We start from the raw sequence: 15952 nt of genomic DNA, 5'->3' as shown, positions 1-15952 counted from the left end.
GAGGAAGGCGAAAAACCTCCAGGGCCTCTGCCAATCTGCCCTGGAGGAAAATTCCTTCCCGACCCTGTTATAGCCTTTCTGTTCAAACAATGTAAATCATTTAATTCCAAAGCAAAATCACTTACAGTAGTCTCAGCTTTCAGACTTGAATTCTCTTTTAAGATTTCCTTGAGGGACTTTTTACTTATTGATGTTCTTAATTGACTCACTGATGTATCCTTTGTTTTTTCAGAGGTGCTTGGGCTTTCCTTAGAGATTTCAGGTTTACTTCCAGTTGGAGAAAGACAGGGAGTAGGCATCCAGCTTCTTGGAATATTATCAGGCTCTACTTTTTTCACAACCGAATCTTGTGGGGCTGATGATAGTGTTTCCAGGTGGCTATGTTTGCTATATTCTTTATACTTCCAGTGCTCAGGACTTCCTGACATCATCTTTAATGGGATCACTTTAAAAACTGCAGAATCAGATGACCCTGATGTAAAGTGGCTGGTCCTGAGGTTTGAAGCACTTTGGATGAATTCACTGGGGTCATCCTAAATTTGGGAAAGAAAACAACAGTGATTTTGAGCGGAAACTACCCTCCACTTAAGTTTAAGATCTGTTTGCAAATATTTAGTCCTAAGATTTCAAAATTGCTCTTTAATTATGATGGCTTAATTTGAGATTTTTCAAAGATTTTGAGCATCTCCTGCTCCCAGTGAAGGAGAATGGAGCGTTGGGTGCTCAGGACCTTTACAAAAATCAGGTCTATTTACCTCAAGTTGGGCACCCCAAAATGACAGCATGCTTTGAATATATAGGCTTAAATTCCTGTTCTAATTCAGACTGCTGGAAACCCCCAAAGTCTGCACATCATAAATATACTTCTTAGTGTAATGTGGTTTACAAACTTGTGCTGACCAATAACATGGATGTAAGGCAGAAAAGTCTACAATGTTGATATCTGCTTGACTACTGTAGTGGTAGGTGACACTTTCACATAGTGTATATAAATCCTAAACATATCTGTTTGCAGAGATCACCTTGCCCTTCTTTGAAAGTTACTAAAAAAATAATTTAGCAAATAACATTTAAGAATACTTTATGAATTCATTATTCCTCTTCCAAACAAGCTCTACACAAAACATCCCAGAATTACAGTTCTGATGTTCCCTTAAATTTCAACTCAAAAATAAACAGCAAGCAGAAAATCAAGTGATATGGGAGGAGGAAAGATTGGGTAAACTAGGGATGGTCACCCCATGGTCCTTATTGACACAAGGGAGGGTAAAATGGAGGCCTCCCATCCTTATCCAATCAGGTGTTACACTTCCTCTCCCCCACAGGCACAACACAGCACTACTGTATTTGTTGGAAGGATAGCTACAACATGAATGTTGCATCCTTAAATATGCATATTTCACCTTCTAGGATCCAATCCTGCTGATACTGAAATCAAAGGGAGTTTTGTCATTCACTTCACTGGGACCAGGACTAGACCCTACAAGGGGAAATTCATATTTAAAAGAAAACCCTTCATTATACAATAATCTTTCCAACAAATATAGTAGCACTGTATTATATATTTTCATGAAGAATACACTTCTTTCCTATTGCTTTATTTTGTTTTACATTTTCTTTGAGTGGGTTCACATAAGACATGAGCAGTGAACAGTTTGTGGGTAGAGGATAATGATTACATACGGGTCTTTCTCAATTATAGTTTTTTGTTGTTATTGTATGATTTTGTTCTTAGTATAAAAGAAAAAAGTGTTATGGCAGAATCGTCTCTCCTCTCGTCCCCCACAATCACACACAGGGCTTGCCCTATAAAATGAGCTAAGCAGCTTTTCAGCAACCACATCCACATGGAGACCAGAACAATCAATTGTTCATTAATATTTTTATCAAAGGTGCTCAAGTCACAAAGTATTTATTTTCCCTTAAAAACAGAATTCTAAAGGATAAAAATCCAGAAAAAAGGGGACCTATATTATTTATTAAACCTTTTTATATAGTGCTGTAAATGTACATGACACTTTATAAGCAGATTAGTAGGTTAGCTGCAAATATAAAACACTGAAGTGTTAAAGTAAATAACAGAAAGCAGGAAATAAATTTGGAGGCCTTTTGGCTGCAAGGTTTTCTTTTATCTCCTCAGACTATAAATTTAAAAATGCAATTAGAATGCGCTCAGTTTCCCCAATCTCTGTACAGACGGCTCCTATTTTCCAGTTTTATCATCCAGCATCTTTTTGGAAGCAATATAAGAAAGTGAAGGTTACGATGAGGATGTGTTAAATCAGCTCAGTGCTATGAGAAAGTACATAAACCCTGAAACAGTTGAATGAAAGCAAACATTAATGTTCTATATGCTTTCCATAATCACCAGTCTTCCCAATTCATCCTGAGAGATGTGTGAAAGCCAAATGTATAATAATGTATATTATTTAAGGGTGGAATTCAATTTAAAATCAGATTACAGCCCCAATTCTGCAAAGCACTTAAGCACATGCTTTACGCACATGGACTTTAGAGGACGTAAGCACAAGCTTAAAGTTAAGCACGTGCATACGCTTTTTTTCTGAACTAAGGCTTATAGGAGCTACATGCAGGGAAGCAAACAGGGCATTAAGGAGGACAGAATCCACACACTATGAGAGAAGTAGGCTGAATGTAATGCATTCAGGATAAACTTTCTAAATTTGATTTGTGAAACGCCTGCATGAATCAATGAGCTGTGGATGTATCCGCAACACTTCATAATATTTTATTAATGTATTCCATGGCATAAGCCATTTAATACCTTGAAAATCTCTCTCTTTGTATTAAGGTACAGGATGTATAAGGAAGGGTAAATGAAAATAAACTCTGATTATAACAATATCTTAGTTTAGCATCACTGACCCCTACTAGCTAGCAAATAACTGGAAAAGAGATTAATATGCACTATTTTTATAGAAGAAATCTGAAACTTCACACATGTAGCCATTTCGACAATATTTATTTTTCTTGCAGGTTTTATGTGCACAACATGAGATTTACAGTTATATGAAATGCCTTTAAAATTTATAAACACTTAATATGCTGCTTTTGTTCATTTTGTTTTTGTTACTGCTGAAGTTACATGCATTTTGGAAGGTTGTAAATATTACTTTATTTCCCTAGTTTGGGATTTCACTGAGGCACAAAGACACATTTCTCTTTTTTCCAGACTTTTATTTGCCACACCACAGTTATTTTAAAACCTATGCTATAAACCTGCACTATTAAGTCACATTACTGTAATTTAACAGATTATTAAAGGAAATGTCACATTATTTTCACATATTGGAGACAAATGGATAATCCTGATATAACTTAAACTTAAATCCCTCCCACCTATCTATTGAACTTGGGTTTTATAATCATTTTGTTTGTTAAATATTCAATAATAAATGGTGCCAGGACTATCAATACAGTTTGTCTGATTAACTCTAGCACAGCATATATATACTGAAGACGTGAATGATTTCCCTGAGGAGCTAGCATGTCTGTTGCTGTACTACATTCCTTGAAAGAACATGCAGATGGGCAGTTGGACAATAATTTCTGGATACTTAAAATTGATTGCTCTTGCTGGGTTGTAATTTTAAGAAGATCATTCTAACGACTCTTGAGGGCCACCTACTAGGAGCAGATGGGACACAGGTCTTCTGTATCGAGAGTGTTAATGTCAAAAAGTCAGGGTAAAATTGATTTGTACTCTTTGCAAGAGTGCACTGTCTTATTTAATTGTATTATGCTGGCTCTTTTAATTATGCAAGTGCAGAAAATTTCCTAACTGAATTGAAGGCTTCACAGATGAGGTCATCTGTTATATCCAAAACATTGTGGATAGCGCTGTACGATACTGCAGTTGTTATGCTGTGTTGTAAACGGGCAAGAGTTCTGACTTTTGCTCTAGGTTTGACTGAATGGGCGGATGCCGACAGCTGAGTCTAATTAGACAGTGTCTATGACAGAAGAGAGAGATACATTAGAATTTAGTTGTCAGTTTGAAAGTATGGCCATTTGAACAAATATAGAATAAGTCACTTGTGGTAAGTTGCAGCAAGATAAGAAGCTGTTTTGCTGTTTTCTGATCATTTGGGACTGGCAGTTTAATAACAGTACTTAACTGTTTCAGTGACTAATTAGCTACCCACTAACGGTATTTATAAATGATTGCATTTTCCAGCTTGAAAACTAATTTGCAAAACCAAATATTTCCCTCCGGATGGCAGAAAAGGGAAAGTTCCATACATGGTAGGTTCTCTAAAGTTATTATTATGCATGGATAGGCACTCCTGAGTGTCCCGTGGCCTCCAGCCCACAGCGTAATGAGATTCAAAGATCACTTCTTGAAACTTAGCTCAAAGCAAAGCCATTTGGCCCGGGTCCCACATGCCTCATAAGTAAAGACCTTCATTTCTGGCATTATTTTATTAATTTCCTGGGAATTTATCAGTGTTTATTTCAAAAAATTAAAAAACGGGTGACAAATCAATGAAAAGTTAATTGCACATATTATCAGGGTTAATACTGGAGGGGGGGACAGAAAAAAAAGCAACGAAGAGAAAAAAGGAAGAGTGCATTGTTTATGAAACCATTATCTCTAATCCCCTTTACGCAAACAAAACCAATTTACAGTTGGTGACTTGCGCAGTTGTGTTTGATACAAGGGGCTTCAGGGTGAATTCCACAGGCTCACAGCAGCTTTTTCAAAGTGTCTTTTCCAAGGCTCATTCTTCTATGGTCTTGGATGTAGCTGAATTTAGAAAATATTCTCTCTACATCAGCTGAGGCAGGTGGGACACTGCCCACACCATGTGCTCCTCTGCAGCCGCAGGGAGATTGGAGTGACCTGTTTGCAGCTGGGGGGCTGGATGGGGGCTCTGTCTGGTGGCTGAAGTGGAAGGAGCTCTATGCCCTTGGCTCCTTTCTGGGCGGTGACATGTCCCTAGGCCCAGCTACTCACTGGGTCTATCATGGGAGAGGAGCAGGTGAGAGGCAAGGGATGCCTGGTGGGGGATGGAGGTGCTAGGTACTCATGGTTGCAGCAGGTGGGAGAGGTGCCCAGTATCATGGCAGGGCATGAAGGGGAAGAGAGGATGCCTGGTGAGAATACGGGTGCCATACTCACGGTTGCAGTGTGTGGGGGGAAAGGAGGATGGGAGGCAGGCAGACAGGGTCTGTACCCTGGGGCTGTGCTGAGGCGGCCAGTACTCACAGGGTGCAGCCTTCTGCTCTCTGCAGCCTGTCGCTGCAGCAGTCTGGCAGTCTTGGCAGACATCCTGCCCATCTCGCATCTCCACTGCACAGCTGTAGACGCCACCAACCGGCGGGTGCAGGCATGTTGTGCCATCCAATAGGGAGTCTTTGAGGCAGGAGCTGGGTCCGTTGAGTTCAAGCCGGTACAAAATGTGGGTAGAAATCAGAAAAATCCAAATACTGGATTTTTTAAAACCTGGGAATTTTTTGGAGGATTTTGATAAAAAGAAAAAATGAAGGGCCCTACTTGTAGGTTAGTGAGTCTTTATGGACTGATACTCACTACTTGAATCACAAGTACATAACTCCCTTCTGTAAACATACAATCTTTGGGGCCGGATTCTGATATTCCTTCCACTGATATAAAGCCAGAGTAGCTCCACTGATTCCAAATTTACTCTGATGTGAGATCGGAATTTGGTCCCTAGAGCTTAAAGTGGAAAATTTGTGACCTGATGATTTCCTTTCTGGAACGGACCTCTCTCCCAGCCTGAGACATTTGGACTGCACAGAAGTGCAGAAGCGTCATTCTTTACAAAGCACTACAGGCTTGACCTTCGTTCCTCAGCAGAAACATTCTTTGTCAGGAAGATGCTTCAAAGTGATGGTCCTAAAATCAGTTAATGCCAGTAATTTTAGGAAAGGGGGAACATTCTTCTTTCTATCTTAGCTATATCTTATTCCAGCATCATTTTCCCCTGCTGCTCGGTATATCCCAAATGTTTCTATCAAGGTGAGAGGTCAGGAGCCAGAATCTATAAGAACTATCAAACAGAAAATTATTTTAGCAGTCTGTTCTTAATACCCAGCTATCTGCCAATATTGGCTTCACGTGTCGATGAGTTTACAATCCAACTGTAAAATAAACATGACTGGAAAAAAAATGTTTTCCACAAAAAAGCAATTTATCATAGCTGGCTTACTTATCCTGTTGTGATGGTATTAGCTGACATCATAGGTGCACTCAGTAAATCTATCTTAGTGAGTATAAAATCATACAAACCGAGGAATCAAAATACCAGGCACAGTACAAAGCAATCAAAAGTGACATGCCCAAAACAACTAACCTAAAAAGAGAAGGCTAGAAGTCATGGACCCACAGATAAGAAATATATTTTATTTGTATTTATATTTTTCTGTGACTTTTAAAATTAGATATAAATTTACCATATGTGATTTTCAAACATCCTGAAAAACAGTGAACATCTAGTATCTTCAGCATATCAGGTTCAAGATATTTTTAGAGCAGGCTTGCAAAAATGCAGCTTAACTGGGTGAGTAAATATCATTTTGTTGTTATAATAATGGGAAAGTCAGGTGAACAGATACTGTCCTGGGGTTAAGAAATATTTATGATGATTTTGCAAGGATGTCTTAGATTGTGCTAATATAACGGGTACTATAAGTCAGCAGTCTCGTGTCCTATTTTAGGATCAGGTGTGGTAGGCTTGACTTTACAGCCCACTATAAAACATTTTTCTATAGTCTATTTTTGCAGTGCAAATTAGAGAATGATTTGAAAAATTAAATGAGCACCTAGAATATCAATATACAGCTGACTACAGAAGTAATATAAAATACATTAGTGCAAGAATACAAGCAAAATATAACTGCTAAATAATTTTCTAGTTCATTGACTTTTCTTTCACATGAAAGAAAGCCTTAACTCTGAATTAGTAAATTGGTAGTGAAATTAAGCAAAAACTATAATTGTTATTGTAATGTAGGTTTGTTTATTTTAAATGATATTTTAGCATTGTACATGTAGTGCTTTGCTAGCTGTCATACTGACATTATTTAACGTAATCCACATTAGATAATAAATGAACTGAAAGTCCTTCTCTGTAGTTACTGGTATATGGTAGTTTTTAGTTTATACAATATTTAAAATCTTGTGTTCCTGACAAGAAGGGATAACCTCCAGTTTCTAAAGGGATCATGAATAACTGTACATGCACCAGCTAATTGATCATTTGCCACACACCTCAGAAAATATGATTATGATGATATAATGAGAAACATTTTGCAGCATATAGAATTCTCTAACTGTATTTAAGATAGACTCACTCTTTGGAAGTAAAAAATAACTATTGGTATGTCTCTGTGGGCAGTGAGAACAGTTGCTATTAAGGTTACTACAGGGAACCAAATGATACTATATTTCTTAGGAAAGAGAACTTCCCTTCTTATGAACATGACATGGGATTTTAAATGACCACAGCCCTTTGTTTTCTATCTTAGTTGAACAAAAAGGCACCTTCAGCAGCATCAGCAGACAATTAACTAGGGAGGTGGTGGAACCTCCATCCTTAGAGGTTTTTAAGGTCTGACTTGACAAAGCCCTGGCTGGGATGATTTAGTTGGGGTTGGTCCTGCTTTGAGCAGGGGGTTGGACTAGACACCTCCTGAGGTCTCTTCCAACCCTAATATCCTATGATTCTAGGATTCTAATGGTTAAGTACAGGCTCTTAGAGTGACGCTGAATCATCACCCACACCTCCTCCAGCACCTAAGGGTCCCTTAATGAGCTCTCATCTAAGTATTGACCTAGAATCTCCTATCCTGCTTATTTCATGAGAACAGACAAGATCAAACACAATGCCTGGCTGCAAGCTTTTGGATCACATATAATTTCTCCCAGAGCACACACTCTTTTAGGTGTTTTTAAGTTTAGCAATGTTGTATGAAGCAGGATTACATGAAATGCTGAAACCTACCTTCACCTTACCGAGCTAATAATTTTGTTCAGTATTCAGAAATATTTAACAATTAAGCCTTTACCTATAGTATTAAGTCCTAATCATGCAAACACTTACAAATGTGTAACTTTGCACACAAGTCAATAGGACTAGGGGGCTGAATGCTTTGTAGTGTCTCTAGGCTAAGCTCACTGCACACCACAGTGGTGCCTTGCATACCTCCCTTCCACCCCACAAGCTCCCTGAACCTTTCTGTTTCAGGGACTCCCTGCACCTCCCCCCAATTTCTCCTCCTCCCATGCGAGCGTTCCCCATTCTCCCTCTCATGGCAGGGGCTTTTGTGTGCAACCCCATTCTCCCCCTTCCTCCCCATTTCCCTTTTACCAGTGGCCCCCATGCCAAGGGTTGTGTGCACACCCCCCATTACCTCTTCCCCCCATTATTTGCCTGGGAGATAAGACATTCAGGGTGTTAACATGTTAAACTACAGGAAGAGCAGGACATTGTTATGTTACAAAGCATTAATGGGTGCCACCTATCAGTTGTCTGAGTATTGCTCTCAAACTTTCCAGACTACTGTATCCCTCTGAGGCATGTGATTTGTCTTTACAAGTCATTGTATGAAATTTTAGTTTGTACTGACTTTGAAAGTGATTTTTATGTAGCCTGTTGTAAAACTAGACAACTATTTAGATGAGTCGATGTACCCCCTGGAAGACCTCTGTGTACCCCCAGGGGTACACATACCCCTGGTTGAGAACCACTGATCTATAGCTTCAAGCACCTGTGCAATTATCTGGGGATGTGATAATCAGATGGCAGTGGCTCCACTGTCCCCATTTTCCCTCTTTTTGGTTTCTCATTTTTCCCCAAATCAGAGAGTTCTGCCACTGAACATTCCCTAGAACATTCCCTGAATTACAGAAGTAGCATTCGAAGTTAATGTGTTACATACAGACATACAAACAGAGAAGTGCCTCACCCACCTTATCTATTAAGTTGAGTTTAAGGCCTTTGCAAGCTCAGCCAACGATGCCTTTTAGCATATGAACTGAAAGCTCAAGGATACATGGGAAATATATGAATTTTTCCTTCATTACACTCCTGTTAGCCATATGTCCTCAGGTCTATTTCACATTATATAAAGAGCTATAAGCCTGATCCTGAGCAGTGCCATGTGTCCTCCACTAATATTAACGTCAAAGGTGTGAGAGAGCACAAAACCTCGCAGAACCAGGGGATTAGAGGTTTTTTAAGCACTATGGTGGTACAAAATATTAAATAAGAGTAGGCAGAAACACTGGTTCTGTACATTGAAAAGATATTTGAACTGGAATATATTAGTCTTGCAATCAATTTGGTTTAAATTTAAGAAGCAAAGAATTTCTCTTCATTGTGTTATACACACACGCACACACACACGTTATAAAAGTGCGTAGGAATCAAATACCAAGATTTACAACACAGGGAAAAGTTTACCATAATGATGTGTTTTAGAACTGTCTTCTTAATCTAGCTTCAGTTAGTAACCAGTCTGACTTTTCTTGAACATAATTGACATAGAAAATCTCTATGGATTTTAAAGAGTTCCAAAACAGACATCATATGGTAGAGACAAGACCCCCTCAGTGTTCATGATTCATTATCTCAACTTTAATTGGTTTAACCCTGAAATTCTGGGAACGTATTTGAAATAATGAGGTCTGACAGGTCTAAGGTGAAAAGAAAACAAAATATACAAAAAAACCCCAACCACCTCTGAGATTTTCTATTGGTTATAGTTAGCATCTGTAAAATAATTTCCCAGGAGGAATGGAACAGTATTTTTGCAAAGTTTCATCTGTCTTGCTATCACATAACTCTGTTGTACTTCCTTCCCAGTCTGTGAGAAAAAGATTAGAATGATAAGAAACAGTTCTTTAATTAAAAATGAAATAGATTGGAATGTTAATAAAGGCGGCTATCATAACAACTTGATGCAACTGTTCACTGATATGACAGTCTGCTTCATTTTTATAAATATATTAGAAGCTGATGATTTTTTTCTTTTCTCTCACTAATACAATGCTCAAAATTTTTCACACTGCAACAGAATAAAAACCCAGAACTATACATGGCATTACCACATTTCAGATGAGATGTAAAACTGAAGTGGTGACCAGTGAGTGAAATCAAGCGTCAGACCCAGCTTTCTGGTCAAATTTCAGCATAATTAAATCACATGCTGCCAACTTAAAAACTTCCCCTGTAATTTTTGTTGTAAGAAGTGTTTTTCCTCTTCCTTACCTAAAACGCTGTGCAGTGTTGCTGAGCGCCTTTAAACCACTGAGCTGTCTTGGCTGCATTCTGAAGTAATGGTGAGCAAAGTGATTCCTATGCATACTTTGTATAAATGTATAAAGAGCTAAATTAATCTCTTAGGCTCAGCCCTGTAGGTTGCGGATGATGGGGAGAGGTGAATCCTTCTAATCCTCTTCCCTTGCCCAACTTGCAAACTGGACAGAACTCTAGCTTCCCAACCCTCCCCTGCACCCACAGACACAAACTGAGCAAGACTAACTTGCTGCTGAACGGGAGAGGATATGGGGTGGGGAGGGCTTCACTCCCTTGTATAACCATGAGGCTGAGGGCAGAATCTCACCCTCAGAGTTTTAGGATGAAGTGTGCTTTATTGAGTATTGCATGTATAAAGCAGCTCACCTCTTCATTGCTGTCACTTCCATAAAAGTCATCTTCCATTTGGGCTCCTCTACAGAACCCATCACTGTCCTCATTTAAATCCAAAGGAGACATGCAGCCTTCTGGCGACATATTCGGGGACTTCCCATGAGGAGCTGATCGAGGCCTCGACGAAAATGTGAAAATCTCTTTATGGCTTATTTGGTGTTTGTCTGTTTGCTTGCTTTCACTTTCAACATCAGTATTCGGTGGCAGGGATAAATTACTGCAGGACGTATTGTGGGTAGCTACTGACTGTCCATTGGAATCAATCTGAAAACTGTCACTGCTATTTTCAGGAAATACCCAGTCATCTGAAATTTACAAAAGGTTAGATGCTTATTAAAATGTTTATTTTAGCATATAGTATTTAAATAAACTCTCTACAGCATCCAAATATCAAAGTTATACAGCAAATAGATGCTAGGGAAAAATCTTCATCCCACTTATGCTTATAAAGATGGAAACCAGATCATATAGCAGACATGAAAAAAGTCTTGCTACTCTCTAGTAAACTTGCAGTGTGCAGTGTGGGGGAGGGATAGCTCAGTGGTTTGAGCATTGGCCTGCTAAACCCAGGGTTGTGAGCTCAATCCTTGAGGGGGCCACTTAGGAATCTGGGGCAAAAATTGGTCCTGCTAGTGAAGGCAGGGGGCTGGACTCAATGACCTTTCAAGGTCCCTTCCAGTTCTAGGAGATTGGTATATCTCCAATTATTACCTTTTTTTTTTACCTTAACAAAATGTTTTACTGGTCACGGCTCCAGGCAATTAATTTGCAGGCCATAGTCTTTCAGTTGTAATAATATGCAAAGAATTTACAAATCTGAAATTACAATAAACACCTCTCTAGCAATTAAGAATCCTATGTAGTTCCATTACAGCATATTTATTGTACTTTGTCATTGATGGTGTTTTTGAAATAGACATTTTTTGTGAATAGGATTTTCTAAAAAGTCACACGTGCTATGCAGAAAGTTCAAAAAGTTATTTACCCCACCACTCCCACCTCCACTAAAATCCCATACTTTGTTTTAGGCCCAGAAGCCTGGTTTACATTTAAATATGAAACTACAGCTCAGCTGAAAAATGGTGTAAACACGAAAAGCCCATTTTTACACTCACCTTGTTAAGATATATTTTACTGTTTGGATAGTAGAGAAAAAAGTGTCAATCTGATTGATTAAGGTGGATCTCAGCATATGAGAAAAGGAGAATTGTTCAAGTATGCAACACTCTCTTCTCTTCATTAAATGTAATGTAGTGTGGATAAGTTACTGTTAAACTCACTGGCTTCATAAACCAGCGCTATCATCGCCAACATAAAAATAGAAACCTCAATATAAAGTGCTAAAACTATAAGGCTGAAGTAGCCCTTTAAATAGCAGCAACATGCCTTGCCACTGCTGAACAGAGTAACAAGAATTAGACTATTAATATGGAATTCAAGCCACTCTCCATAGTTTAACAACAGATTCAAATTACCCGCTCAGGCAGGCTCAGGGAACAGGTGGGGCAGCTACAGGAGCTCTATTTGGAAACCCTTGGTTTCTGGACTAAAGCAGCTGAAGAAAATTGGATGAGAAATCCAGAATGAATAGCAACCTTGTAGAAATAATGATCTTCTGACTGGTTTGCTCCATACCTGCTGTGATTTTTGCAGTACTATTCAAATTGGCTATCGACAAAAGAAGGGCCCAGCTCGACAAGACTCCAGGTGAGGTGGAGTGAGAACCTAACTCTAAAAGGTAATTTCTACTAGTAAACTGGCCAAAGGAGTTGGGGGATTAATACCAACTACTTCTCTACTTGTCTTGTACATGAGTTGCCCCTGGTACATCAATAAATCGCTTTGTTCAAGGACAGATTGTCTTAAGGTCTCTTTAAACTATGAGATTCAGAAGCCCAAGACATTTTTCAATAATCTCTTTAGATCAAGTTGATAAAGGCTGGCCTATAAATCAAGGTAATCTAAAGTACCATTTTCTAAAAAAGTCTACTGTCTAGAAATTATGTAGAAATAGCATATCTGTAAATGGCAAAAAACAAAACAAAACAAAACAGGGATCTAAGATATGGTAGCATCTATGTGAGATGACTACCCAAATTATCTCTTTAATTTGATCTAAATTTAAAAAATCTAGACTGTTCTTTCAGGAGCCATGTCAAATAAGTGAGAACACTCTGGGGGTCCTTTTGTCTCTTGTGCAAAGTATGATACTTTTCTGCTCCAACCCATGTCTATGAGATCACCTGGTATTAGTCTTTGGAAAAAAAAAAGTTCTTCATTCTGTGCTAACCTAAAATTAGTTCAAGATTATCTGATAACACATTTTTCTCTAGAGAGACAAGGTGGGTGAGGTAATATCTTTTATTGGACCAGTAAAAGACATTATCTTACCCACCTTCTCTCTAATATCCTGGGACCAACAGAGCTACAACAACACTGCATACATTTTTCTCTGTCACACAAGTGGAAATTAATGCTAGACATTACCCAAAGCTGTACGTTGAAGCCATCAGAGAAAACACTAACTTTCTTTCTACTTTTCTATAGTACTAATCATCTTGCACTAACAAATCATTTCTGAGTTTCTAGAGATAAATATATACTAAAATGTAATGACTAAAAACTATATTGTTTAAAGTAATCATTCTTTCTAAAAAAGCCCTCAAAAGAATACTGAAATTACATGAACTTTTCACAAGAGGTTGTTGTCAAGATGCTTTAGAGCTAAAGATATTTTGAGACTTTTTTTTTCAAACACCAGATTTGATTTTGTGATTTTTTGGAATCAAGAAATATCTTGCCCTAAATAAATACTTTAAGGCAACACTCTCTAAGGCTATTATGAATGCTGATTTGCTCTCCTCTTCACTCCAGCACAACATTCCCAGCTCATGTAAATACACTCTAACCCCCTCCTGGGGAGTGAACAGTTGCTATTACTATTACCGTTAATAGCAACTGCCAACCTAACTTTCTGAATGGAGGATAAGTTCTCTCTTTGTGGAGGGGGGCTAGTGCCTATCACTTAGTAGGAGTGTGTGCGGGGTCCCCTTCAACCAATCACAATTCTTCATCATTTCTTGATGGTTTGTGATTTTACATGAGTTTTGAATTAACTTGATAATTTAGAGGAGATACAAAGAATACTTTCATCTGGCCACCACTTAAAATAATAAAAATAACTTCTGAGATCAATTTCTTGCAGTTAGCACTAATCTTGGAATCCCAAATTCCAGTTCTTGGTCCCTGTGCCCTGGGGCGGAGACCTCTGGGCTGGGATCTCACCTACTTGAGCTAACTTGCCAAAATTCATATCCAGAATGATTGACAGATGGGTTGCTGGATCAGCGGCATCAGCTCCCAAGCAGGCATGCTAGGCACAGTGACTATGACCGCTTTTCTCAAACTGGAAGTTGGGGATCTGACACGGGTTGCATGAGCAGGGGACTGCAGCAAAATCACCGTCAGGTGGCTGCTAGGAATCATGGAGACAGAACAAGGAAAGGAAATTAGACATCCTGCTTCCTTCTGCTGCTGCTACAACTTCCCTATATCTGCTCTGCTACAGCTTCTTATTCTCCCTCACCTCCTGCCCAGGCCTATTCTGCTTCATAGAAGTTCTGCTTAAAGATGATGAGGAGCAACTTGCCTTGACTCCGCAGCTCATGCGTTCCTTACCATCTTCAGGTGGCATTTCCCTGAAGCAGAATGCTGCGTGACCTGAGGGGATGAACTGAAGCTCCACTGCCTTCCCCCAACACCCTAGCAGCACCCACCATCCCAAAGAATCCACCCCCTCTATCCAGGCACCAGCATCTACTACCCAAATTTCTCCCCGCACCATCTACTGTTCAGCAGCACTCAGCAGCCTCTAAGAAAACTAGCCTCTTTTTCTTTGCCAGGATCTCAGTCCCATTATCCTTTGCAGCCACAATGGATTATGGGATGTGACCTAAAGGATTGTAGGACTGGGATCATCACAAAAAACATGCCTGATTTTATGAACCCAGGTGGTGAAAGTACAAGGACTCCTGGCCTGTGGTATTAAAGTTTTCAACTCACTGAATGGTTCAACACGATACAACCAAAAAGATTGTCTCCAGTATTCATCTGCCTAACAGGGTGCGTGTGGTAAAAGTGATTCAAATGCATGCAAGCTGTGGAAAAGAAACCCTCTCATTCTTACAAAAAAATTATATTATGCAGTAAAATAAATGAAGTGAGATTTTTATATATATATATCCATACAGCATAGAGGTTTGAAGGAAAATCTCACAGCCATTTTGCTCTATCCAGCAATCTGAATTTTTCAAAAGGTAAAACTCAGTTCTTACCACGAATACTTTATGAAATTGTATCTGAAACTATCCAGTTTTATTGACATGGGGCAACGCTGTTGTGTGTTCACTCCTTAATGATTACATCAAGAGCACTGGAAGGAGCCCAGCGTAAGAGATTTTAATGTGTTAAATGGCTGCAGAGCTAATTAAAACTTTCAGATAAATTAATCAGTTTTCCAGCTGCAGTACAGATCTGTTATAAAGTCAGAACTTGTAAAGCTCCTGGCAGAAAAGATGGTGAGTAGTGGGGCTCTGGAGTCAAGCCCATCTTGAATAAATGAAGGATCAAATATAAAAAGACAACATTCAGTAAGAACTACTGTCTAGTGGTTAGAGAAGGGGAACTGGCCAACAGGCCACACTCCTGGGTCCTATACCTGGCTCTGTCAGACACATTCCAGGATGGATGAAAATCTATGATTTTTTAAAATATCAGGTTTTTAAAATTTAAATTAAATACAGGTTTAGTTTTTTTTAAATAAACCTATTTAAAATTAATTTGGAATTACTATAACATATGTTAAGGTCTAAAATTATTATAATATATGACAATAATTTAAATTAATTTTAAAAAATATTAAGCAGTACATGTTTGCTAGCAAGTTTTAAAAGAAACTCAAACCCACTGAACGGGTGGAAGTCACTGGCTAAGCACCTCAAACCAGCTTGTGACAGCAGTGGCCTCTTCTGAAAATGCAGAGAGAATATTTTCTTCTTGTCAGTTTATTCAACTAGTTTAGCTCAATCTATGAATAAAAACTAGGTTTGAGAGGATAAAATCTACAACTTCTAAAATCTTAAAGGACATGTTGATCAGAAACAGTCAGTTCAATTCCTATCTACAGATAATATTTCCTTTGTTTAACAAATCACAGTTTTAAATGCAAAATATGTTTTGATAATGGATGGATATGG

At 38.7% G+C, this 15952-nt stretch overlaps 1 protein-coding gene across 19 annotated transcripts in view; it reads right to left on the bottom strand.

Annotated features, from left to right (window-relative positions):
• The window catches only part of CFAP20DC (CFAP20 domain containing), a 175277-nt gene that overhangs the window by 59549 nt on the left and 99776 nt on the right, over positions 1–15952 (bottom strand). For all 19 annotated transcript variants that reach the window (XM_039482113.1, XM_039482124.1, XM_039482114.1 and 16 more), the window contains 2 exons: positions 10671–11002; positions 126–533 (listed from right to left, as the gene is read on the bottom strand). In XM_039482113.1, the coding sequence (XP_039338047.1) occupies positions 126–533; positions 10671–11002 (740 nt within the window). The remainder of the gene's footprint in view (positions 1–125; positions 534–10670; positions 11003–15952) is intronic.

This window comes from Mauremys reevesii, linkage group 7 (assembly GCF_016161935.1).
Source record: "Mauremys reevesii isolate NIE-2019 linkage group 7, ASM1616193v1, whole genome shotgun sequence".
NCBI classification, from domain to species: domain Eukaryota; kingdom Metazoa; phylum Chordata; order Testudines; family Geoemydidae; genus Mauremys; species Mauremys reevesii.
Note: the sequence above shows the minus strand (reverse complement) of the source record. Positions and strands in the feature narration are given on the sequence as shown.